A 26,707-nucleotide genomic window follows, 5' to 3' on the forward strand; every position below is an offset into this window, starting at 1 on the left:
AAGTTATTGATAAACAAAGAAGAAAAAAGAGAGCTATAAATTGATTATTTTCAAGCAATAAAAAAATATGATAGATGTCTCAATGGATTTCATTTAATAAGAAGAGTAATGTGTTTTTTATATTTTATATTATTGGAATAGAAATATTAATACTCATAAAGTTTTTTTAATTAGGTTAAATTTCTATTCTTTAACTAATTAAATGTTGATTTAAGATTAAAATGGGTTTATTGAGGTTTTTAAAATATTTTTGGGTGGAAAAAGTTTGAAAAATATTTTTTTGGGTCTTGTAAGCTGACCTTGACTTTCTAACCACTTTTTAATCATAGCAATTTCGACTAGAAAATAATATGTTTTTTGATTTATTTTTTTTCAAAATAAATAAATAAAAGGATGGATGATATATTTTTCACCATTGAACATAAGAAAAAAATTTAGACATGCAGATCTAACCTTCCGGGCCAACGCATTCTAGATTTTCTTTCTTTTAATTTAGGTGTGCTCTTTTATGTGGTTTTTTTGTCAATATTTTTTTTTTCATTTTGATTTAAAAGCATTATAAATAAAATACTTGACATTATATTTAAATTAGTATTTGTTTTTTCCATAATTTTTAAATAATATTTTATTTTTTTACGAGAATGTTAGCAATTTAATTTTCAATAATACATGACATGCAAACAAATAATATCTGCTCATGGATATTTAATTTTAACAAAATGTTTTGTTTTTTTATTTTTTAATAGATTTTAACATGATTTTATCACATTAATTTTTATCTTCAATCACAAAATGTTAAAACATTATTTTAAATTTTTTACATTCGAACTTGCTTTTGAGACCACGATGAATTTTCATAAAAGATAATGTTTATGATTAAAAAACATGTTATCGTTAAAATAATAAAGAGAAATCCCTTTTTTCTATTTATTTTAAATAATTGAAACTCTTAACAAACCTTTGTTTTAGTTGTTGCCATTTTTTATTAAAAAAATAGACTACTAATAAAAAGTTATGTCATTATTTTTAAGAATATCAAGTTTTTTTTTTATAATGATATTATTGATAGATTTATGAATAATTACCTATCAGTCTAATATGAAGAATTTTTAAAATAATTTGCTTATTAATATCAAATAAAAATAAAATATATATTTTTAAAAATCTTTTATTGTAAAACTTTTATGTATTTTTCTTAAATTTATTATTCCCATACCTTTTCATTTAGTTGCAGATAAATAATTGATTCATGATTTTTTTAATTGATACATGCTTTTATGATTATAATAATTTTTTATTTTAATACATGTTTTCATGAAAAAATATGTAAATAAGAAAATTAGTTGTTTTTAAATATATATTTTTCTTTTTTAGTCCATATTATCATATTTTTCTTGATAGATATTTTTTTATTAAATGAACTATGCTGCAATTAAAAAAATTATTTTGTTGTCAAAACAAAACAAAACTACATGAATAAGAGAAGGCGATTTTAAGAAAGATAATACATTTTTTCTCAATAATTTATGATTAAATAAAAAATAAATTTTAAGAAATAAACTTATTAAAGAAACTTAGTTTCCCGAATGATTTAGATCATGAATTGGATTGACGTACAAAACGATGAAGTTTTATGTTTTGTTTCTACAAAATAACCTCATCTTTTTTTAAAAAAAAAAACAAATTTAAAGTATTAACTGGATCAACTTGTTTCTACAGAATAGACTCACACTGAAAATTCACGCAAGCCATAGCCTCGGTTGATGAGTCACCATGAGTAGGTGGATGACTCGGACTCGATTAGCACTGTCAAATAATTCCCGGCGCAGTAGTAACACAACTGCCCAGTAGAAGAAAAAAAGCGGACACTCACAAAGAACCTGAAAGAAAGAATCATAAAAACTCTCTTTCTCTCTCTTCCTCCCTCACTAAATTCTGTCACTCGCTCTTGTGCTCACTCAGTCTGTTTTTCTCCACCCACTCTCAGTATCCGGTCCAATCATCGGCTAAAAAAAAATCGGGTCCGGTCCGTCAATCGAACCAAATAAACTGCAACTCTGTTCAGGTTTGGCTAGGGTTTGTTTTCTCAATCGTTTGATTTTTTTTACAAATTTAGATTAAATCACTAATTTATTTTCAGCTCAATTTGCAATTAATTTGCAGGTTTTTTTTGTTTATGTCTCCTACAAAACCTAGTTGTGCTCGTATACTAATATTAGTGGTAGCTACTATGAACCTACAAAACATTGAATTAGCGTAACTGAAGAATGCCGGGGATTCCTTTAGTCACTCGTGAAACCTCCTCGTATGTGCTTTTTAAATAATTAATTTCTCATTTTTTTGGATTTGAATAAATTTTTTGTCGAGTGAATATTTTTATTTTTTATTGTTATTGGAAGATATAGCAGAAGCACGATAGATCAGATGTGCCGTGAAGATGGACGTGGTGCTGGTGGTGGTTTGCATTTAACTGAAGAAGAAGAAATTGCTGCTGAAGAAAGTCTTTCGATGTATTGCAAGCCTGTTGAGCTTTATAATATTCTTCAGCGTCGCGCCATTGGAAATGTAATTATATTTACGTTTTACTTGATTGTTTTTTTCTTTTATGTCGTTATTTGTTTTGCGTTTCTGATTGAATATACTTTCTTTTTGTCTATGAGGTAGCCGTCTTATTTGCAAAGATGCTTGCGGTATAAAATACAGGTGAAGAATAAAAGAAGGTAATGATGTTCCTTTCCACTGTTCTTTAAGTTTGGAGTAATTTGCATCAGTGAAATATTTTTGTTGAAGCTTTTGTATGTGTGTGTGTTTAGCTATATGAATTGTAATCAGTTGTTTAGGGATTTAATGATACGGTCCATGTTATAGTTGTGCAAGGATGCTGGCTTATTTTTGTTGATTAAATTTTGAGGATGTAAATGATTTTGAGGTGCTTACCAGGTTTCTTTTGATTAAACTTGTAGAATACAAATGACAATTTCGATGCCTGTTGCTCTAAATGGAGCTGTACAATCACATAGTCTGTTTCCCTTGTACATTTTGTTGGCAAGGCTTGTATCCAAAATTGGGGTTTTAGAGGTAAGAATGCATCTATTTCCTTATCCTAGCTAGATTGATGTATATCAATGCTATTAGAGGTAATATTATGTGGTGGTTATCTATTTCTAATGTTCCACCTTTGCTTTTGTACCCTGCTATAAAGTATTCTGCAGTATATCACTTTAGTCGACCGTGTGTTTTGACCAACTTTGCTGGAGTCGAGGGCAGTACTCAAGCGCAAACAAATTTCGTTCTCCCTGAGATGAATAAGCTAGCATCGGAGGTCAAATCTGGCTCACTGTATGTCTTGCTTGTCAGCTTTGGTATGCATTCATATGTTTGGTTGGTACTTGAGAACTTATCTGCCATATAAGAATATTTGGTCTCACTGTCATTGTTATTTTTGGCAGCTGGGGCCCAAAGTTCTATGCGTGGAATTGATTTAACCAACGGTCATTTGGGTATGGAATTGTTTCCATGTGAGATATGCTTTGGTTCCTTAACTACTTCTTATATGATGTCACGTGGAAAGTGTTTCAAATGCATGCTATACTATTTTCTTGTAATTGGTCTGTTTGTAATTTTTTGTTGCCAAGAAATTACTATAGATGTTTTTAAGGTTCAAAATTTTTTCTTTCTATTCTACATGGAGAAAAAAAGTAATAAACCAGACAATGTAATGACAAAATGCCATGTCAAACAACTCATTATCACAATCTGGGCCTTGCTGATGGGGCTTTAATTGCCCTTTTCTTTTTTCTAGTAGTTGTCTTTTTGCATGAAATCCAGTTTTTCAATTTGAAATATTGCTTGTACATGGCAGAAAATGTTGGAGGATGCTGTCTATTGGGGAAGATACCATTAGACTCGCTGTGTAATTTTTGGGAGAAGTCACCAAATTTGGGTTTGGGACAACGAGTGGAGGTGACATCTCCTGTTGACATGAATGCTTGCTTCTTGAAGGTAAAGCACTTTAAATCCTGGTTAGCTAATTATTTTTTCATATTTTTCTTAAACCCATGATTTTTAATAAGGAGACTCCATCCTAACTGACTCCACACTATTACCCATTAGAGAGGCTGGACCTGATTCATCTTAGTTTACAAACGCTATCACAATATAGGTCTAATCATTGCCTATAACACAATGTCATGGGTTAAGCCTGATTTTTTTGTTTGATTTCATTATTCAAAGAACAAAATTAGCCATGGTCTTATCACCACCACATCACTCTGACAGGCCAAGTGGTGTTGCTCCTTTATCATCTGCCAAATGGCCTGTGTAAAGAAGCTACTAACTGCTGGTGTTCTTGCATGCTTTCACGAAGTTTGACATAGACCTGTAGACTTTCCACTTTCCATGCTGTTCTCAGCTGTAGAAATGCTTTACATTTTCTGCTGTATGATTAAATAGTGATGGCTGGAAGCTGACATTAGCATCTTCTTGGACAGCCTCATGACTGGGAACATTACTTGACCTGAATAATTTAAGCGTGTGATTTATTTGTTTTGTGCAGTCTGATTTTCAAGGACTCATCAGATTCCATTTGTATTTGGAGATTTAAGAGCTTTTTTTTTGTGTTTCTCTTCTTGCAGTTGACTTGTTTGACCGAGGACAACTGTGTTTTAATTCAAATTCCATTTAATTCTGAAACTGTGGTTTGTTCTGTTCTCAAAAGTCTTTTAATTGGATAGATAAATTCAAATTCATTTATTATATCTACTGCTAGATGTTTCTTTTCTGACAGAAGAATGTATTTTGGTTGTTTGTATTTACCAAAGAATACATCACAGCTGCAAGTCAACGTTTCTGCAGAAGAGGTTGGGGCTAAGGAAAAATCTTCTTATCATTCATACACCTGTGGTGACATTTCTTCTTCATCGTTGTCTCATATCATTCGGTAATCTCTCTTATACATCCTAGCATCAAACACTTTTCAATTGATATTGTTTTTCTTTATTGCACTGGTCCTGATTTGAGAATTCTTTGTTTTCCTATATGAGTATGATAAAACATTTTCACTTCTTGTATTATGTAGGTTGAGGGCAGGAAATGTGATTTTCAACTACAGGTATTACAATAATAAGTTGCAGAAAACTGAAGGTAAAATTAATTTTCTTTTCTTTGTTTTGTTTTAATGCATTTTAATGTTTTAAGGGTTCACATTTTGGCTTAGATGGAAGAACTTATAACAGCTTCAATCTTGAAGAGAACAGATTTTTCCTTTTGAACTCTTCAATTCCTTGATAGTAGATATTTGTTCAATTGTTATTGATGGGTCTCTGCACTTTAAGTTTTTTCTTGGGCTTCTGGATCTGTAAGCTCCTTTTCCTATTCTTCTATAACGTGTTGGATGTCTAACTCGCAGTAACTGAAGACTTTTCCTGCCCATTCTGCTTGGTAAAATGTGCAAGCTTCAAGGTTGGAGGTTTTCCTGATATCCTTTTGTTCCTTGTGATGAAAACAAAACCATGACTGTCTTTCTTTCAGGCTGAGTTCTTATGTTGAGTTCCATATAATTTTTTTTTTGCTCCTTAGGGTCTGAGATATCACTTGCCCTCATCACATGATCTCTTCAACTTTGAATTTTGGGTTGGTAAACTACAGGAATCTTGGGTGAATTCAGTTCTTTACGTTTGAATTCGGTTCTTTACATATTTTGTACTATAATGACTATTCCTGTGTATGTCTTGCAGATAACGGAAGAATTTCAAGCTGTAAATATATTTGTGAAAACTGATATTTGGAGATCTGAGGTTAGAATAATTCCTCCTATAATAAATTCTTTTTGGCATTTTATTGGTACTTCCAATTTGCAATAACAACAGTTCATATTTGAACTTTTATATGTCCTATATATGTTATTTTTTCAAGTTACAAAGTCAACAAGCATTTACCATATCCCGTTGGTCTTTATGCTCCTATTATGAATTTTTCATATGAAATAAAGCAAAACAAAGAAAGGGTAATATTGCTTGTTTTAAACAGAAAACTTGAAAGTGAACATATACATAAATATATTGCTTCCTTATTAAGAGCTTTAGAGCATCGTTTAGTTTATTGTCTCATAAACATATAAATACTGGAAATTTTATGATTTGCTGGAAGGAGATTCTCGTGATGCTTAATAGAATGCCATGTAAAATGAAACACTAAAATAAAAAGAGAATACAAACATACACATTACGTTGTTTACATTACCTTGAGAGCTTTCAGGGATTTGTCTGCTTTAGAGCATAAATATTGGAAATTATATGATTTGCTGGATGATAGGCGAGTTTCTGAGTTTATCATTATTAAAGCTGATAGGAAAATTTCTGTCATTGTTGACTTTATTCCATATACATATAAGTCAAGTAAAAACTATGGGAAAAATTAAGTGGTCTATGTGAACTGCTAAATATGCAATTTGGGGAAAATGCTTGGCATCCATGTGAGGTACAAAGCATGGTATATATCCTATTTGTTTTTTTTGGATTTCATATGCCAATTTCTTTTTATTCAGATTGTTGCAGATGGTATTGATCCAAAACAACAAACCTTCTTCTTTTGGTAAGTCTTAGATTTGTCTTGCTTGAAGTAATAAATTGATTCATCTTCTGTCAATTTTGTTGATATATTACAATACCATGGACTGAAATGGGTCTGTCCATATTTACCTATAGCTCAAAGAAACCAAAGCGCAAAAGACCCAAGAAACTTGTTCAAAAGGCAAAGAATGTACTTGACAAGACTCTGAGCAGGCAACAGGGAGCTGGTGAGCTGCTTGACAAGATTGGCGGTTTGTGCTTTCTACTTTTGTACATGAATTGTGCTGATGAATGGCATCCTTGTAACGAAATCTATGGAAATATTTAGACAATGGCTTAATGCATAATCTGCTAGATTTTTTATTTTTTTTTGTCATGATTAGGAATCTTGATGAACAATAAATGCATAAAAATGACAGCTCCCTGCACTTAGCCTGGCAGAAAAAAAATTGTTTTTCTGCTCTTCACAACTTCAAAATTTGTCACCTCTTTCTTCCATAATAGGTACTGGATAGAGGACACATTTCAAAGCATTATTCTTTTGGGCCAAAAACATAATTTGGGAAAGCATAGGGCGGGTGTAATAAAATAGAGCCATTTGATTCATTGTAGGACTTCATTATCTATCTTTATTCCTGCTGCAAGGTTTTGCTTTGGGAAGGAAATGAAGGAGCAAGTGGCATTTTTAGTACACTTGCCAGAGTTTGGAGTGGATGTAGCTAATGGGCACCTAGTAATTGGTTGGTCTATTGTAATGAAACTATGAGATATTTTCGATAGATTTATCAAATGCTATGCTGTGTAATCATAGTGCCAAATTTTACAATTCTGTTATTTGTAGCTGTGTCTTATGCTTGCATGCTTCACTTTCTTATTGTATGTTTGTTAGTTGAGAACCTTATTTATTTGAGTGCTGATGTCTCAGGTGGGAAGGATTTGCAAACCGCGAGCATGTGTAGCAGAGAGTATGGAGAACACAATCGTTCTGGTGCTGATGTTGTGGGGGTTTCAGGTTCTGCAGCACATGCATATCCTGATGCTGAATGTGCTCAATTGGTACCTGGGAATAATCTTGCACCTCCTGCCATGCTACAATTTGCAAAGACAAGAAAATTATCAATTGAACGGTCTGATATGAGAAAGTAGGTCTCAGTTCCATCTTTATTCTTGTAGAGCATATCTTCTATCTTAATTCTAAAGTCAATTGAAAAATGCACGAGTAGTAGAATCTCCATTTGTTAGGTCTGGTCAACAAGGATGAAGTGCTGCATGGTCAGTTTATCTGTTGCACTTGTTTAGGCTGTAATATGTGACTCAAATTAAAATGTTATTGAGTGAATGTATCCTTGAAGTAGCCAACTAACTTGTCGGAGTATTGTTGTTGATTGTAATTGTTCTATAGGTTGCAGCTTATTGTTTTGTAATACACAGTGTGAATTACTTTTCTAATGTATTTAATCTGAGGTAGTCACTTTATTTATTGTTTATTGCTTGAAGCTTATAATTTGTCAGATTGATAAATATTTTTCGAAGCTTAAATATGGGTTTAATCTAACTGTTATCTTTCTTCAGCCGTACGCTCCTTCACAAACGACAATTTTTTCACTCGCATAGAGCTCAGGTGAGTAATGACCGTCTTTCAATAAACAATTCTATTTTGTCATTTGCTTTACTCTTAATCTATGCCTGTTGTTGAATGAATTGAATGTCAGGCTTTCTTCTGAAGTATGTGACTGGCATTTATTATTGATGGACAAATGTCATGTATTCCAAACTTTAGTGAGAGTGTGCATACTGGATATACCTGTGTTAGTGTTTTAATGCATGTGACACCTTTGAAGATTCTAGCCATGCACCCGTCTTAGGAGAGTTTATTTAAAATGTCTACTTCTAACAGTTAAGACATGCTCATACATTTTTTTTTTATTGTCATGTTAGTATAAATCATCAAAATCAAGTGGTTTATCTTGATGCAGATTATTAAAAATAGAGGTGAATTCCTTAGGGAATCATAAAAAACTGACTTTTTTTATTTAGTTTTCCTAAAATGTCAAGCATGTTGCTGTATGCTTTGCTGAATATCAATGTCATACATGTTTGAATCTGTCTCAAGTGTGCGTACTGTTCTCTTTGCTACTCACAGATTAGTTTTTTTCCATGTTCTCATTGACAAATGGAATTTGACTAGTTTTTGTAATTTAATTCCAACTCTTCAATATAAAAAGTAAAAGAAAATCTATGAATTACTTAGATTCTATGGACAAATTTTTGAAATTGATGTTCATTTTGTTTTCTTAAGCCAATGGCAGTTGAGCAAGTTATGTCAGATCGGGATAGTGAGGATGAAGTTGACGATGATGTTGCCGATTTTGAAGACCGAAGGGTATGTTTAATGATTAAGTTGCCTAATACTAGTTTGGTACTCTTATGATGCAATTTTGAAACATGTTTGTGCATATGGTATACATGTTACCTTTTTCCATTGGATTGATTTTCTGAGCTGAAGTTAGGCCCTCTTGAATTTATGAAGTGATAAGATTTAGGGTGCATTAAGTTTAAGCACTTATTAATTTATCATCATTTAAAAATATTATTTTCAAAATATGTAGTACTTTTTCTTCTCTAAAATAACAATTAGTTATCGACATTACTACTTGAGATCACAAACACAGTCAACCTCATGAGTCCAATCATCCTGGACTCCCATCAATTGACTCGTCAATTTATCATATCTAAATAATCAAATATAGACTAATTACTAAAGAAATTATGACATGTATTAATCAAAACAGAGAATCTGACATATAGTGGAAAACATGATTTTTACTCGTCATTACAACACTACTTCCAATTTCAAAATAAAACTCATGTTTCCATACAAAAAGTGACATCTGTCTAGCACAATTCAAAAGTAGCTTACATTTCCATCTACATACCAAAAGCCGCAGTTTATATTTACATAAGAGAACTACCTAACATATACTAAACAAAGCTGATGAATAGCAAGTCCTACCGGTATGTGAAGTACGTGCAATGATTAGCCAACAAGGTAAAAATACAATTAACAGTTGACGTGAATAAACAAAGATTCTTCTAAAGATTCTTTCATGTCAATATTATTAATTTTCTTATGCAAGAAGATATTGTGTCTATTTATTCAATGAGTGATGATACAATCATTAAACTCATTAGTCAGTTGGTTCCTCATCTATGGTCCACATCACTTTGACCATCCTCACCGGATGGTCAATTATTCCCACTTATTCATCAATCATTCCATCAACAAATGTTATCCTTTCTAGTAATCCCTTTTTGATTACCACGAATTTCTAGATTAGTTGCCTGTAATTCTGGCACTCCATTTGAGTGCCACACACATTACATCTTCCGGTTTTTCATATGAAAGCCAATATCCATCCAATATCTATTCAGATATCATTTATTCCAGCATTCTTGATTGAATGCAACATAACATTCATTCCTGCTTTTTATATGAAAAGTCGGAATGGATTATAATTATCACAATTATGGTAAAGCTAGTTAAATAATGAAATGATAAGATTAATTAGTATGGTACATTAGGTAAATATACTTAATATTTCATGTTAAATCATAATGAAATTTACAAACTGAATAATATTTTTTTTCTTTTCTCAAGTTAATAAGACCTATTGAATATAATTGCTTTGCACCATTTGCTAGTAGCACAATTATGGAGTAATTAGTTATGAAATGATGAAATAAATTCTTTACTCCAAAATAAGTAAAGATACTTGATGGTCTGTAACTTGAAGGCACTTAATTATAATGCCTACATGTAACCATAGAAAAGGCTGTCATGAATAATCTATTATGCTGCAGATGCTTGATGATTTTGTAGACGTGACTAAAGATGAGAAGCAAATGATGCACTTGTGGAACTCATTTGTGAGGAAGCAGCGGTAATCTTCTTTTTACACACTGCCTTGAATTGGTATTTTGTTTCTCATGTAGATCTTTGTATCCGTTTGTTGTTATTGAACAAGATTATGTTTGGGAGGCAAGTTATGGATGGGAGAGTTTGGGGAGGGGGCGCTGGGAAGTATGGTGAATTGGGCATTATGCCTATTCAACACCTCTCTCTTCGTTTCAACTGTTTTGGATCTAACTAACATTGTTTTGCATTTGTTTTCACACAGATATAAAATTGGGCAAATTGTCTTGTTTTGAACTTGCTTTTCATTCTGGCAGGGTGCTTGCAGATGGACATATCCCGTGGGCATGCGAGGCATTCACGAGATTGCATGGACACAACCTTGTCCTAGCCCCAGCTCTGATTTGGTAAGTCGTCTACCAATTTTAATTTGAAATGTCTTCATATTCTACTCTGGTTGTTTCTTTTCTTCCTATTCAACTTCCCCTCTTGTACGTACTCACAAGCAGATTATGTTCTATCAGTAATTAAAGCACTTAAAGAAATTCTCTGGCTCACCCACTTTCAGAGCCAGCAATTTTGCATCTCACTTATTCTAATGGGCTTGGCAGGTGTTGGAGATTGTTTATGATCAAACTGTGGAATCACGGACTACTTGATGCACGGACGATGAACATGTGTAATATGATTCTTGAACAATTCCAAAAGCAGGATTTGGATCCTATGAAAAGCTAGAGATTGCATGGACAAGGAGGAATAAAATTTGCCTTTCCATTTATTATTTTGTTCTTGCATTTAATTGTGGGGCTCAATTGCCTACCTTTCCTTTCGTCTCTGTTCATCATACTATGTTCCTGTTGATCTACTAAATTCATATACACAGAACCACCAATATCCACACGATGAAGTTTTGTTTTATATTAAATATTTAAGATCGTGCTGATTGCTAGAGAGTAGCTGTTCTACAATTTTCTTTTTAATCTCTACGTTGTTATGTTGTGCAGTATTGTTTTTATTTTCTAGATTGCATGAAGATAAAGATTGCGCTCTTATACATAGGAGATGGCGAGAGAAAGAATTCTTGTAAATTGTTTGAGAGGGTTTTTTCTGGACTTTTGAGGCTTTTTACCTAAAACTCAACTGAAAATAATGTTTGATTTATTTTTGTGAAAAGTCCGCATATCTCCCCCAACCATCATCCTATTCTCTATCAGGTCCCCAAACAAACAAACAAACAAACTCTCAACTGGGTCCCCACCTATTGGACATTACTATTTGCCTTGAGATTCTTGCCTTTAAAATCATACAAAGAAATTCTTGAATTTTAACAATGGAAACTAGTTAGGTATTGTTTGATGGGTAATCTGATTTAGATTTGGTTTGTTCATGGAGCTAATTTATAATCATATGTAGCTGGGTAATTTATCCTTTGCCCTCAAATTCATACAAGCTTCTCCTAAAATGCTCAAATCATATTTGTGTGGATGTATATGTATGACAACATATTTTCAATACTAGAAACTTATGTTTGCTTTCAACTTATGTTTGCTTTCATCCTCCGAATGTTAAAGAAAAAAAACCCGATACTTAGTTATTACTTCAATTAGTAATTTAAATTAAAAAATACAAAGAAATTGATAATGAAAAAAAGCTAAAAGAAACCTAACTTGACTTCATCCACGTTACTAAATAATTTAATGTTAAAGAGTTAAACTAAAAAAAAAAAAAACTTCTTTGATTAACTTATAAATTTCATGATTATAGACATAAAATCGGTATAATTTTATAGAAAAAAACAGGTAAAAAATTCAAAGATTAATTTTTAATAAATCAAATGAGATTGTGATAATTTCATTAAAAAAAAAGAGAGAGTTGAAACTCAAGTATAAAAATTTCTATAAAAAAATCAAGAATAAAAAATAGAAATAAAAAGAAAATTAAAACACATATCGTGATAACTCCGTGGCATCGGGAAGGAAATTTCTAACCACTAAGCTGCTGAAACTACGTGCCCCATTTACCTCCATCGTTAGTTCGCATGCCAGCATTGTTTGGCGTTTGCCACTAGCTAGTTAGCCATAAGCATGATCTATTTATAATTACTGCCTATTTAATTTTCCACTAGAAACTCCCTTGAAAGATACTAATGGAAAGGAAGATAAAAAGGTTAATTAAAGGATATCAAATTAAAACCAACATACCAGAAATTAAGAAATGACATCATTTATTACAGACCCAAAATTAACAAGACAGCAAACGGCAAATTATTTAAGATCAACACTCACAAAAGACTCATTAACAAGAAGCAAACGACAATGACACTAAAAATTAGAGATTACACAGCCCAGTAAATAACTCCTCCAACAAAAACACATATCCCTCGCAGCAATTTCCTTGATCTCCACCCAATACTTCTTTAAACATCAGTACTGTTCTTTCCATCGAAAGAGGGTACAAGGGAGATCGTGACGTGCAAGTCTTTCAAGGTGTCTATTGGGCAGCTTGTAGCACAAACTGCTCACCCCGTTCTTTCATTTCCCTTGCCATACCAACCAGCTTCATGCCTGCCTGGTCCAGCTGTTCTGCCCCTGGAGGATGCCTCCCAGTAACATACCTTCAAGAGGTCCATTTCAAAATATTACGCTTACTAAGCCAAAAATCGAAAAGAAAACTAATGTACGTACCTGTACATCCATGACATGACAGCAATTCCTGTCACGCCGAAGCCACCAGAGGCTAAGAACCCCATAAGCAAGAGATAAACTGTTATCACAGCAGGAACGATAACTGGACTGAATATAACCAGCAATGGAGTGGCTACGGTCAACAGAATGACGGTGGCAGTAAAGGTCAAACTGGAGACAACTAAAAGAGACCCACCGGTAGTGACAGCAGTAGTTGCCTTGACTATTTGGTGGGACCTTGGTTGTTGCCGTGGTTGCTTTGATTTTTGAATATCAGCCATCGATGCTGGATCAAACGGTGTCTGCTCCAAGTAAGATTTTATGAGATGAAAATCTGATGGTAAATATATATATATAGATATACACATTGTGTGCGAGAGAGGTTGGGTTATAAAGAGAGGAGGCCATAGGCACGTGTCAAAGAGAGATGAGGCACGTGTTGAGGAGATTGTCATACAAGGGTTGCATGCAACCCGTATGCATTAATTTTAGGACACGATGGTTTTTGTTTTATATGAGGTTGTTTTGAGAAATGAAATGAAAATGAAACTAAAAGACAGACAGGTTTGGGAGGACTAAATCCAAGGAATCCAAGCATATGATAATCATCCCCTCTGCAGCCTGTGCTCGAGATAGCTGCAAGAATTTTCATTGAATGAAGTTCTCTTGAAACAAAATAATTTAAGTGGGGATATTTCTCGCGGCCATGCAGCCGGAGCAAGTTAATTTAATAGCGATTGTTCTCACCTGGATTTCATCCACGCTGTTTTATGTACTTAAGCAAGCTACAGATTCTGATAAGTAATTACAATGGATTATCGTTTAGGTGTTTAGAAAAGGGAAGAGAAGAGGGAGAGGGAGATGGAGCCAAAGCTTGTTATTCTTGTTTCTGCATACCCCATTACTCTCAACAAGACTAGCTACACTAAGCCAACACATGGCTTAACAAGAGAAATAAAAACAGAAAGAACAAAACGAAACGCAGTAGTGTTTACACACACCGCCTAACATCCACCAACGGTCACTCCTCTTTTCAAATTTCACCTACCCTAATTGTTTCCCCTTCTAATTCATTCCAGAAAAACGCTTGCAACAATTTCCCCCCTTAAACCCCGCCCTTGTCCTCGAGGGAGGATTCTGGAAATCTGAGCATGACTTCTTCCAAGAACTCTCACGTTGCTTCTGCTGGAAACAAGTCTTCCAGAGCACAAGGATTTGAGTTGCAGCTCGATTGCGATGCTTTACAAGCCTTCGGTCCAACAGTGTTTGGGGTTGTAAAGAAGATTCATCAGCCATCGTAGGTAACTCTTCAAACACCTTTTTATTTCCCACGTACATGTTGCATCAGTTGTGAGACATGAAAGACCGGGTGAGTTGAGACAGATGATGGTAACACTAATTTGTAAGCCATTGCCCTCTTCTTTCAATAATTCTGTACGGACCATAAAACCTTGCTGATTGCTTGTGTGATGACCTCTATGCCCACTGATTTCTGTCTATAAGGTTGCAGCTTTAAGTATACCCAGTCACTTATCTGAAATATTGAGATATATATTATGTGTTGTGCTGTAATTAAATTGCTTTGAAGTAATTTGAACATCCAAACCATAGATGTTAATATTTTTTCTAGTTATAATTAGTTTTTTATTCTAAAATTTCAAATAAAACCAATTTACTCAAATTTTTTAATGATTTTAAACCTAATAATTAGGTTAGCTGATGATTTCTTGATCCCAACACGTGCGACTAAATTTCAGTGTTGATGATGTGGTTGACTGAATTAGGAAAGTTCTACCAATGGGCTTACATGAGGGTTATCCATTCATAAAAGCAGCCTATCATTGTTAGCTTGTAAATTTCTTGTCGAACTATAAATTTCCGGTTGGCCCTTTTTATTTGAGGATCTTGCTCGTGGCTTTAATAAGGGTTTTTTTTATCATTTAATATTATATTTATTTTTATTAAATTATCTTATTTTTATTTTTATAAATTTAATGAGTTAATCTGGTTAGCTAAGATTTTTTTATATATATTTAGTTTTATTTTAATATTAGATTAATTAAAAATTATAAAATTTTTATCTAAATTTTCAATTAACACTTTTTTTTTTATCATGCACGTGGCTTTAATAAGGGTATACAAAGCAACAAATCAAAACAAGCTGGATTCATGCAGCATGTCATATCATATCAAGAGTCATGTTCTTCAGCACCGGGGCTTGTAGCCCAGCGGCAGAGGCAACCTTACCTTTGTCACCTGGATTCGAGCCCTAGCGTGCACTCCTGTCATCCCCGTTTTGTTTTATATATCTACTGGGCTTGCAGGGTGTTCAATGGGTCCGGGAATTAGTTGTGGTGCGCGTAAGCTGGCCCGGACACCTCGGGTTACCAAAAAAAAAAAAGAGTCATGTTCTTCACCATTTCAATGTAATAATAATAATAATAATAATAATAATAATAATAATAATAATAATAATTAACTTAAACATATAGAAAATTCTGTAGAATAAATAATACTTTCTCCATGTGTTTTAGTGTGGCCCTACAAAAAAAAAATTGCCTTTATTTTTAATCTTTGAATCTTTTTTTAATCAATGTTCTTTTAATTTTTTTTTAATATTATATTTATTTTTTATTGAATTATCTAACTCTCATAACACATATTGCGGGTTTAGCGAGTTAATCGGGTTGACTAGGTTTTTTCTCTCTATATTTAGCCCTTTTTTTTAATTTTATCTTTTAGTATTGAGTTAATTGAAAATTAGATTTCATGATTTGTTTTATTTGGTTTCTATTAAGTTATTTCAATCTCATAATCCGGAAATAGTACTTAACAAATTAACCCGAGTTGACTCGGGTCATTTTTTGTGTTTTTTTATTAATTTTTTCATTTAATATTAGGACGATTGAGAATTGAACTTCATAATTTGTTTTAAATTATTTTCTATGGGGATATCTTGAACCTGAGATCAGAGTCGCGAGTTTTGATGTTTTAACCCTAGTTAAATCAGGTCATTTTTTTATTTTATTTCTAAGAGATTATCTCATTCTCATGTCCATTAATATTAGATCTTTTTTTATTGGGTTGTTCTCGTCTCATGACTGGGTTGGGGTTTGACAGGTTAATCTAGTTAACTTAGTTTTTTTATCTTTTTTTTAATTGACTTTTTTTTTTCTCATTCTCATTATTTCATATTGTGATTGATTGAGAATTAAAATTCATGATTTATTTTAGTTTGATTTTTATGAGGTTATTCCGATTTCATAACTCGAAAATAGTGTTTAACGAGTTAACCTATATTGACTTGATTTATTTTTTGTCATTTTTTTAATTAAATTTCTTACAAATCACCTGAGTAAATCTTGTAGTATTTCATTAAAGAGAGTCAAAATCTAAAATTTATGTATCTTGATGTAGTGATATACTAAGTCATTATCTTTTTATGATTTTTTGAGTGTTTATATAATGGTTAGATAATTTCTATTCATATGAGGATTGCTAAAAAAAAATAAAAAAAAATTATTAATGGGCATATTTGAGGCAAACTAAAAGTAGAGTCCACTCAATTCTAGGGTTAAGAATTTGTTTGAAATTATGATCCAACAAAAGTAATTTAACATGGGAAATTAGCTTGATCAAAACATATTATGTGTGAGTAAGAAATTAATTCCAAAAATCCCTCGGTTGACATGTTTTATAAACCCAAAAACTCTCAATTTCATATTGAAAGATTACAATATTTTATTTTAGCTTATATGGTGGAAAGTTGAAGAGTTAAAATTGAATTTAAAAGACACTAAAGCTCTTAGAAGAGAGAAGTCATAAGTTAAGAGGGCTTTGACCTTAAGTCACATGCGCTCACTCACTAATCACTCAGTTTTGCATGACATGAGCTTGGGATCAAACTCAAGCTCTTATTCGATTCTTTGATCCTAGGACTCGAGGCCTGAGCGTGAACTCGGTCTTAAGTTCATAGTAAAATAATTTGTAGGCCTATGAAGAATTAAATTTTGCCCACTCATTAATAAACAAACATGAATAGTAACCTTTCTCTCCTTTAACAATTTATTTTCAAAGAAAATATGTGTTTTTTAAGGTCAAAAGCTATCATGTTTTTATTTTTTATTGCAGGTAATGAAGACAAAATGAAGAGAATTAATCTATGTAATTTTATATCAGTCTTAATTTCAAAAATCAATATTAAAAAGGTTGAAGAAGAGATATTATACACACCAAGCAATAACTCTTCTACCTGCCTCTATTTTATTTTTATTTTTCAAGATTTTTTATGTTCTTTTTTATTCAATTATTCTAGAGTTTAAATTCAAGCTTTTTATAAAGAGATATTTTAGTTAAATTTTCTAGTTCATGAAACTTGATCAGTAGCGTAACTAATCAAGTAATCAAAGGGGTAGGGTTGAAAACCTCAAGAGGTTAATAGCAATCAATTCATTTGCATCTAGTGATTAGTAATAAATCTAATAAATCTTGAAAGATAAATAATACAATCCTTGCAATGTAATATGCATTTCCTTTACATTTTAAGTGATTCAACAAATATATTAAACACTTATTTAAGATATTGTTATTTTTATATGTATAATTAAGCAATTAGAATTTATTTGTTTAATTTATCTTATTTAAGTCTATATAATTCCTAATTGAACAGAATTAAAGTTAAACAATTGCAATGAACTTTTGACAACATATGAGTTGCTTGATTCTCTTTATTCCCATGAACTCTTAAAGACAGGATACAAAGATATGATGACAACGTTGGGAATGGCTTCCAAAACAAGTTGTCGTTAATTTATCGAAACAAGTGATGTTGGAAATTAAGTTTGGCTTCAACAAGTGGCATGATCCATGGCAGGTCCTTTCACAAAATGAAATCTTGACAAAAGAAAGACAAACAAGATAATGCAGTATTCCACGCAAGTGGTTCAAATATCTCCTTAATCGCGAGTCATGCTTGGGCAATTTTTCCAAGGCTCTGGACTTTTATCTTTATTTTTTCTTCATTGAATAGGAATTAAGGGGTCTAAATCAAACCTTTTCCATTGGGCTTCAATTCCTCATAATCATGATACTTGCCGTAAACAAATTTTGGATCACTAATTTTTTAAATAAAAAATCCTTGGAGGTTGATTGCGTGATATTAAATGATTAGAGACTGATTTGATTAGGAAAAAAGAAAGAAAGATGTGATGTCGTGTTGAATATTACTGTGTATTACCTTCCACCTCTAGTTTTTTTAAAAAATAAATTTTGAAAAAAATAAATTCTAGAAAAGTATTTTTTGATGTTTGATAGTGTAATAAAAAATAAGTTGGAAAACACTTTTCAGTATTTGGTTATGTTATGAAAAATAAGCTGAAAACTAACTTATTAATGTTTTATTTTTTTCAAGTTTATTAAAATAATGAGGTACAAATCTTACAAATTAAAAAGTTGAATAGGAATGAAATTGAAAAAAATATAATTTCATAAATTATCTCAGATAAAATAAATAATAATCAAAATAATAGAGATCAAATAAAAAATAAAAAAATTGAAAGATGAAGAAATTAAAATAATAATAATTAACATTTCATAAATTATTTCAAATAAAATAAGTAACAATCAAAAGAACGAGGACCAAATTTGATAGCTAAAAAATTTCAATAAAAAAATGATAAGAAAAAAGCAAATAGCAATTATAAAAATAAGGACCAAAGTTAATATATATATATATATATATATATATATATATATATATATATATATATATCAATCAAAAGTTTGAGGATCAAATTTGATATAATCAGCAAATAATGACATTTCTAAATTTTTCACAATTTTCAGAAAGTGTTTTCTGCCAAAATTTTTCAGGAAAACACTTTCCTGAAAACCAAGCCAAATTTTTCTTTGACTAAAAAATGTTTTCCGTTGACCAACTTTTTTAATGGCAAACAAACACATGAAAGTTTGGAAAGTGATTTCCCAGAAACCACTTTTCGGAAAACAAACACATCCAAAAGGGAAAACACTTTCCTAGAAACCAAGTCAAATTTTTCTTTGACTGAAAAATATTTTTCGTTGACCGGAAAGTGTTTTTCTTTAATTGAAAAGTATTTTTTGTTAATCATTTTTTCTAATAACAAACAAACATAGAAAAATTTAAAAAATAATTTTTTAAAAACTATTTTTCAGAAAAGAAACATGCTATAAAGTCACAAGCCGTGACCTTTATATATATATATAAGGCTAAAATCAGACTTTCATTGCCTCCAAGATTTTAAAATATGCCAAAAAAAAATGCAGCCTTCACTCTACTGCTCCAAGAAACACGTTGAAGCAAAGCTAGAGAATGTTGAAGGAGGTCCTGAGCAATAACAAGCTGGAGGTTTTTGTCCTCTCCTTCGCCACACCACAAGACACAGAAGTAATGTCCTTGGTGAAGATCAGTGGTGGAGAAAAAATGGAGAAATATCAATGATTGAGATTTTTTTGGTTTAGGGACCATTGAAGATTCTCTCCTTTTCTATAAAAAGAAAGGGAATTACAGAAGAAAATGGCCCCTCTTACTCTCTAAAAACATAGAAACTGTTCCTCTTTTAGCCAAAAAAGCAGTGCAAAAACCCTCACCCACCAGCAACAGCCATTCATCCCCTTCCCAGTTACCACTGCCACCATTCCACCTTTCCTTACTCTAGCTTTAATAGAGATGTCCATGTCACCTCCTATTCACGACCAAACCATTTCCCTACCATTTTTGCCTTCAGCAGCAACTTCATCCTCCCACTAAAAACACCCCACTAAACAGCCATCTTCATCTTCTCAACCGAAGCCTCCATATCTCCAACCAATTAGACCAACAAAACCAACGAAGTCCTCAGCTATGGCAGCCCCAACAAATTAACAACAAACCGTCACCTATAAACCTCCCATCTCCTCCTTCCAAACACCCAAGACAGTCTTCCTCACCTTTTCAACCGTGAGAAGTAAAGGTTCTTCCTCTCGTGTAGCGTCAGTAACGCCCAGCAGCAGTAGCAAACCTCAACTCCAGCAGCGTCTCCTCACTCCAACACCAGCACCGTGACCTTTTTTTTCACACGGCAGCATAGTCACTCACCGCCAACCAACTCCACTTTCATTGACACCGAGAGCAACTCCATTTCACGGCAGCAGTAGTGCAGCGTGTTCCTGTAGTATCACAGCCACCAGCTTTTCCTTCTCCAGTGACAGGGAGCACCACAGCAACGAACACAGCTGCACCGTGGACCACCAGCAACCCTATCGTGAACCATACCCCCACCACCGTGATCAGCCACCACTGATGAGCACCGCCACCAGTGACTCCCTCAGACCAAGTAACCCCGCTTCCTCTTCCTTCTTTCCTTAATAAGTTTTGTTGCACGCAGGATGTGAATTAATTCACATCCTGCTGTTGTTAGCTTTTGCCAGCGTGAAGTGGGCGGGGCCCTCAGTCCAGCCCACCTTCATACATACATACATACATATATACATACATACATACATATATATATATATATATATATATATATATATATATATATATATATATATATATATATATATAAAGAAAAAGGAGAAAAGATGCTGTTGGATCGTTTGCCAGCCCAGCCTAACCGGGCTGCTGGTCTTGGGTTTCGGGCCCAATCCGTTTTAGGCCGAGGGGTTATTTTGAAAACATGCACTAATGCCTTTCCCTTGATTCTTAATTAGTTTTTACTTTAGCACTTAGCCATACAAAGCCTTAAAAAATACAAAAAAATATTATTTTTTTTACATAGGATCAAGTCTCTCACAAAAATAAGAATGGTGTTTTGCTAAAAAATTATATAAAAATACATGGTATAATTTAGTATTTATATATATACACACAAACACAAAAAAAATTCAAATAATATATTTGCATGCACTTTTAGATTTAATAACTAGTTTATTGAATCCATGAAAACTTGGTCAATATTTCAATAACCCCTAAAAAATTTAATTCATGAGAATTAATAGTCAATATTCTAGTATAAATATTGGATCTACAAATAGGCTGGTATTTAAATACCAGAAATTGACCCAAAAATTAGCAGAATTATTTCGGATATTTATCAATTTTAATTTGGAGTATTTTTCACAATAATATACGAGTTGTGAAAAATCTTTTTATTTTCCATGATAGGTAAACTCTGTCAAAGCACCCACATGAATTTTTCCCACAAGAATTTATTTGGGTATACGAACCCATAATAAATTCAGAATACCATATTTATCCATAAGCATAATTTTTTGTTCTGGATCATATATAAACCATATGTTAGAAACTCATCAACACATTTAAATTACATTCAAATCATACAATCTAGTTTATCTCAAGTAAGGTGTGTTAAAAATACTAATATTTTCTTTAGCAACGACCAATTCTTTACATTAAAATTTTAAATAAGATCAGTTCATTTAAATTTTTTAATGATATTCAATTAAATAACTAGATAACGATTCCTTGATCCCAGCACCACAAAATCACTTATCGACTATGAATTTCAGTGTTGGTCATGTGGTTGACTGAATTAGGAAAGTTCTACCGATGTGCTTACATGAGGGCTATCCATTCATAGAAGCAGCCTATCATTGTTAGCTTGTAAATTTCCAGTCGAACTACAAATTTCCAGTTGGCCCGACCCTTTTGGCTTGTTAATTATCAACGACTATAGATGGAAGTCAAGCAACCAACCCAAGTCATCAACAGAGGTCAATCCTAGCTAATGAAGAAGTGGAAAAAAGAACCTTTCACTGAAATTTAAAGTTGCTTGCTCAAGAATTAAACAACTACGTCTTGGAAGTTTGTTCCTTTCACAATATTGAAAATCCACAAACATCAATCTTTTCAACAAATAGATTTTAGCACACAAGCAAAATTTAAGTTATAAATAAAATATTTCAACAATTTAGTGTTCATCAATAGTTCTTGTTGTTTTAGAAACTGTTAAAGACCCAATAGTTAAAACTGTTAGGTAAAGTTTTAGGATATGATCTATATTATTTTTTAACACACCCTCTCAAGTGAAAGTTCTTTAGATTTAAAATTTACACAGACTCATATTATCTTGTGTTTAATTTTTATCAAGTAAATAGGGATGGTGAGATTCGAACTTATAACCGTTTGGTCATCAAGGCTGTGATTTGTTATTTTTAGATGTAGGTGAATTTGTTTTCTTATTTTCTTTAGGGGGGATCGAACCATTTCGATTTCCCACCAAACTGACGAACTGTTCTTATAGTAATTGGTTTTATAAATTTTTCTTCTGGGCAAAACAAATATTATGGCTGCTTCCTCTTTTAATGTTAAACAAATTAAACGAAGAAGAAAGGAGCACAGGAGAGACAGAAACAAAGAAAGAAACAGAACAGTGATGAGGTGTTATTGTAGGTATAACATCACATTTGATAAATTTTGTTCATCATCATCATCATCAACAACAAGTATATTCAAGTTTTCTCATTGGGATTCAACGGAGTGAAGAATGGATTCAATCTGATATTTTAGAAATTTTTTAGTTGCCTATCAGCCATTGATCAACATCTGTTCACAACGAAGACATTTTATTTGATTTGGAAGCAAGACTAACTTGGCTTGGAAATTTTTTATTCCTTTCATACGGCTCTCTTCGTTGCTTTTCTTGACCTTCACTTTCATAAGTGGGAAAGAAAATAACATGGGCAAGGTGTTCATAAAGACTAATTGTATGCTTTATTGTTAAAAACGAAGAAAGTTCCCACGAAGACTTTAGACCTAGGAAACTTCATGCGATCTAAATCTTCAATTTCCAAAACTCATCCCTTTTTGTTTTTCTTTGTCACCTCTAATAGAACAGTTAAACAGATGGTTGGATAGCTTTCTCTAATGGATAACTAATTTGCATAAAGTGGCACAGATTTTCTTGTTAAACTCCATAGTGCCACACAAGTTATTTGTTGCTCAATAATCAAGTGTTAAGGAGATAATTAGGAGAAAAACATATTTTTATTTGAATTTCATTACTTGCATTTCCCAACCCATGTGTAAGCATGTGATTAACTAGGAATCTTGAGTTGGTCGGCTCTTCTCATAGTTTGACTCTTGAGAGTTATCATTTATCTATGGATCATGTTTAGAAGTGTATCCATGATACAAAAAAAAAATTATTTATTGAATTATCTCTTCGGAATTTTAAAAAAAAATGAGAACATTATGTATTTGGTTTTGATCGGTGAATCTTTCATAATTAAATTACATGAATTACCTAGCAAGGTTTTTTATAGAATAATGAAACATGGTTAAGCCCAATAAAATACCTGGATGGCATAAAGTGGTCGACTTAACAAAGAAGCCCATAATTTTTGATAAGTTCATTAAATTGTACTCAAATTTATCTAGGAGGTTCTAGATACCTAACTTTACAAGAGGACGACTTGCTATAACATGTCAGTGCTCGAAAGTCCTCCAAATTAGACCTAGAACGTGTTATTTAGGCTAATTTGATTTTTATATTTTTGAATTTTCTTGCTATTTAGGATTTTTATTATTATATTATGATTAAAATTGTTGTTTATATTTTTTTTAGATCTATTAAGGAGTTACAAATCTCCAGAAATAAAATATTTGAAGATAAAATATTTAATAATAAAATTTCAAATTAAAATTTTAAAGTGATGATTTTATTTAATAAAATTCTATATTATTTACGCTTCTTGTTTTTCTTGTTTTTCGTACACGTCGGGAAACGTGTAAAGTTGAAGAGAGAGAGTAATTAACCGTTGACAAAGATCGGTCACGTTATGTAATTGAATCATTAAAATGTTGATCGGAAAAAGGTATCCATAGATAAATGTTGCTCCTCGTTCGCAACATCTCCCGATGAAATTGCCTGGGACTCGCATTTGCGTAAGCGTACCTGCGTGTATAATTGCTTTTGTTTGTTTGTTTGAAAAATAAGGAGTTTTTAGTGTGTTGGATGCTATGGGTGCATGTATTTGCATTTATTTACATGCTAAGAGAGAGAAAAGAAATTTTAATTATTTTTTTTAGGCATATGTGTCCACGTCAAAAGCGGTGTTATTAAACCCGGCTCGGCTGGTCGACCCGGGACCTGGTTGACCCGATGACTGGACCGGTTTGGGTTTACTACAGGACAGGCTGGGGCAACAGCTCAGTCAAACCTGGGCGACCAGGTCGAACCCGGACGAGACCCGGTTTTTTTTTTTAAAATATGAGATTTGAAACCTATTAGTATATAACTATATATACTCTATGTTCCCAAAAAAAAATTATGTTTTTTCAATGTGGGATAAAAAACCTTTTGGTTTAAATACTTCAACTTAAAAGAATAACATATGATCTTTTCAATGTGGGATTTGAAGCCCTTTAGTATATATACTCTATGTTTCCAAGAAAAAAATCATGTTTTTTCAATGTGGGATAAAAAACCTTTTGGTTTAAATAATTCAACTTAAAAGGATAACATAGTATCTTTTCAATGTGGGATTTAAAGCCTTTTCGTATATATATTTTATGTCCCCATGAAAAAAGTTATGTTTTTTCAATGTGGAATTTGAAACCCATTAGTATATATACTCTATGTTCCCTATAAAAAAATCATATTTTTTCAATGTGGGATAAAAAATATTTTGGTTTAAATACTTCAACTTAAAAAAATAATATAGTATTTTCTTAATGTGGAATTTGAAGTCCTTTTGTATATATACTCTATGTTCCCATGAAAAAAGTTATGTTTTTTCAATGTGGGATTTGAAATCCATTAGTATATATACTCTATGTTCCCAAGAAAGAAGTTATGTCTTTTCGATGTGGGATAAAAAACTTTTTTTGTTTAAATACTTCAACTTAAAAACTTAACATAATATCTTTTTAATGTGAGATAAAAAACTTTTTAAAATATTCTTTTAAACTTTATTTTTTTCATATGAAATATTAAAATTTTAATTTTTTTTAAATTTTTTCAGGTTGACCAAAGTTGACTTGAGTTGACCCATAAAATCTGAAACCCATAAAATCTGAAACCCAACTTCTTAACCGGGTCAATCCCCGTATCGAGTTTAATAACTATGACCAAAAGTAATGAAACTCCATTTGAGATTAAAAAAAAGTAATAATCGTACTATTCACAACAAAGAGTCCCATTCTCTGTCACTACAGACCTCCACCAACACCGCAAACCCAAACCCAAACTAACTGACCAATAACTGCTCACCAAGTGGCATTATATGGTGTGCAACCTGAAACACATTAGATCCCCTCTCCCTTTCCAGCTCATCTCCATTAGCCACCAAGATTCTCCTCGTCTTAGCCGAGCCACTATCCACAGCCGGCAAACCCGTCTCCGGCTCTCGACGCTTAGTCGTGACCCTAACTGGGTCCGGCTCATTAGACCCAATCTTATGTGGAAAATTAAGCAAAGCCTTCGAGCCACGCATTCTATAAGCCGCCCTATCATAAGCCAAACCCGCTTCCTCCGCGGTCTCGTAAGTCCCAAGCCACACTCTTGCACCATTCTTAGCCGGGTCCCTAATCTCAGCCGCAAACTTTCCCCAGGGTCTTTGCCTCACTCCTCTATAATGTCTCCCCTTAGCCACCACCTTCTTAGAAACAGCAGCTTCATTCAATCCAGCTTCTTGAACCAGTTTCATGGGCTCGGCTTCCGGCTCCAGCTCATATCCCGGCTCGGCCTTAACGACACTTGTAGTTCTTGTTATTGTTGCTGTTGCAGTGGTGGCAGTGGGTGAAGTTAAGTCTAACGGTGACCATCCAAAACGAACAGCATCTCTGAGGGAATTGTAAATGACCATATCTTCAGAATCATCCACTTTTAATGGCAAGTCACCCCATGTCTCGGTTAGGCAAGAAACGAGAGAACTAAAGCTTGGACTTCTATGCTGACGATGATGAGACAGAGTACTAAACTCGCACAATGAGGTAACCTCGTTCATTTCTGTTTCTCTTTTGTGGCAATCGAATTGAGGTAGAAGGTGTATGATTGATTTGTTGTGTTAGTTTCTGCAAGCGAGAGAGAATTGCGATTGTTTTGCTAGAGGAGAGGAGAAGGGATGAAAGAAATCATAGACTCCAATTTAGAAGAAGATGGGGGATTTGATAAGGGGGTGGTATATATATGTAGTCGGAGACGGAGGGGGAGGGTGAGGGGGGTGAATGGCAAGTTGGTGGTGATATTTTGTCGTATTTATTTTAATTATTCTATTGCTAGTGCCAATGTGCACTTAATTGCCTTTTTTATTTTTTTGTGTGTGTGTTTCGATGAAATTTCATTGCACAAGTGGGCAAATGGAGAGGGGTGGTTGTCCCTTTGTTGATAATGTGGGAGGGTGATGCCATTATCTCACGTCATCCATTCGCCATAACCCATGCTCGAGGTCATCTAGAAAAAGAATTTTTGTGTTGCACATTTGGCTGAGGTGGAGTGGTTATGTCCAAATAAAAGTTTCACTTTGGTAAGAACTGGGTTGTTTCTAGGCAATGAAGCATG

The 26,707-nt window shown here is 32.9% G+C and overlaps 3 protein-coding genes across 10 annotated transcripts; 1 reads left to right on the forward strand and 2 right to left on the reverse strand.

Moving 5' to 3' along the window:
• The first annotated feature begins 1,718 nt into the window (after positions 1 to 1,718).
• LOC133702134 (polycomb group protein EMBRYONIC FLOWER 2) lies at positions 1,719 to 11,433 on the forward strand. Of its 8 annotated transcripts, none has more exons than XM_062126369.1 (22): positions 1,721 to 2,065; positions 2,164 to 2,305; positions 2,400 to 2,565; positions 2,665 to 2,720; positions 2,964 to 3,078; positions 3,203 to 3,362; positions 3,450 to 3,500; positions 3,863 to 4,002; positions 4,635 to 4,697; positions 4,821 to 4,939; positions 5,078 to 5,142; positions 5,408 to 5,460; positions 5,578 to 5,655; positions 5,736 to 5,795; positions 6,545 to 6,591; positions 6,705 to 6,796; positions 7,495 to 7,711; positions 8,142 to 8,190; positions 8,869 to 8,952; positions 10,431 to 10,510; positions 10,800 to 10,889; positions 11,094 to 11,433. In XM_062126369.1, exons 2-22 carry the CDS (start codon positions 2,268 to 2,270, stop codon positions 11,215 to 11,217), a joined length of 1,947 nt encoding a protein of 648 aa, XP_061982353.1. In that variant the 5' UTR covers positions 1,721 to 2,065; positions 2,164 to 2,267; the 3' UTR covers positions 11,218 to 11,433. The 8 variants fall into 8 exon arrangements, 7 of the variants coding, with proteins under 7 accessions (XP_061982353.1, XP_061982355.1, XP_061982348.1 ...); XM_062126364.1 differs by having other exon boundaries at positions 1,722 to 2,065; positions 6,705 to 6,820; XM_062126365.1 differs by having other exon boundaries at positions 1,722 to 2,065; positions 2,406 to 2,565; positions 6,705 to 6,820.
• Positions 11,434 to 12,649: 1,216 nt separating this feature from the next.
• On the reverse strand, positions 12,650 to 13,504 carry LOC133700513 (oleosin Cor a 13-like). The gene is made up of 2 exons (XM_062124065.1): positions 13,167 to 13,504; positions 12,650 to 13,096 (listed from the first exon to the last, which is right to left on the reverse strand). Exons 1-2 carry the CDS (start codon positions 13,445 to 13,447, stop codon positions 12,973 to 12,975), a joined length of 405 nt encoding a protein of 134 aa, XP_061980049.1. The 5' UTR covers positions 13,448 to 13,504; the 3' UTR covers positions 12,650 to 12,972.
• An 11,778-nt stretch (positions 13,505 to 25,282) lies between these two features.
• Positions 25,283 to 26,707, reverse strand: LOC133702097 (ethylene-responsive transcription factor 2-like). Its single transcript, XM_062126307.1, has one exon. It carries the CDS (start codon positions 26,151 to 26,153, stop codon positions 25,395 to 25,397), a length of 759 nt encoding a protein of 252 aa, XP_061982291.1. The 5' UTR covers positions 26,154 to 26,707; the 3' UTR covers positions 25,283 to 25,394.

Source organism: Populus nigra, chromosome 8, assembly GCF_951802175.1.
Source record: "Populus nigra chromosome 8, ddPopNigr1.1, whole genome shotgun sequence".
NCBI lineage: Eukaryota > Viridiplantae > Streptophyta > Magnoliopsida > Malpighiales > Salicaceae > Populus > Populus nigra.

Bases quoted from the DNA above. Each gene is read 5' to 3' on its own strand.
- LOC133702134 (XM_062126364.1), top strand. From the start codon at position 2,268: ATGCCGGGGATTCCTTTAGTCACTCGTGAAACCTCCTC. The intron at 3,501-3,862 runs GTATGGAATTGT...TGTACATGGCAG, and splicing joins TTTAACCAACGGTCATTTGG to AAAATGTTGGAGGATGCTGT. The intron at 5,143-5,407 runs GTAAAATTAATT...TCTAACTCGCAG, and splicing joins TAAGTTGCAGAAAACTGAAG to TAACTGAAGACTTTTCCTGC.
- LOC133700513 (XM_062124065.1), bottom strand. From the start codon at position 13,447: ATGGCTGATATTCAAAAATCAAAGCAACCACGGCAACAACCAAGGTCC. The intron at 13,097-13,166 runs GTACGTACATTA...GACCTCTTGAAG, and splicing joins GTCATGTCATGGATGTACAG to GTATGTTACTGGGAGGCATC.
- LOC133702097 (XM_062126307.1), bottom strand. From the start codon at position 26,153: ATGAACGAGGTTACCTCATTGTGCGAGTTTAGTACTCTGTCTCATCAT.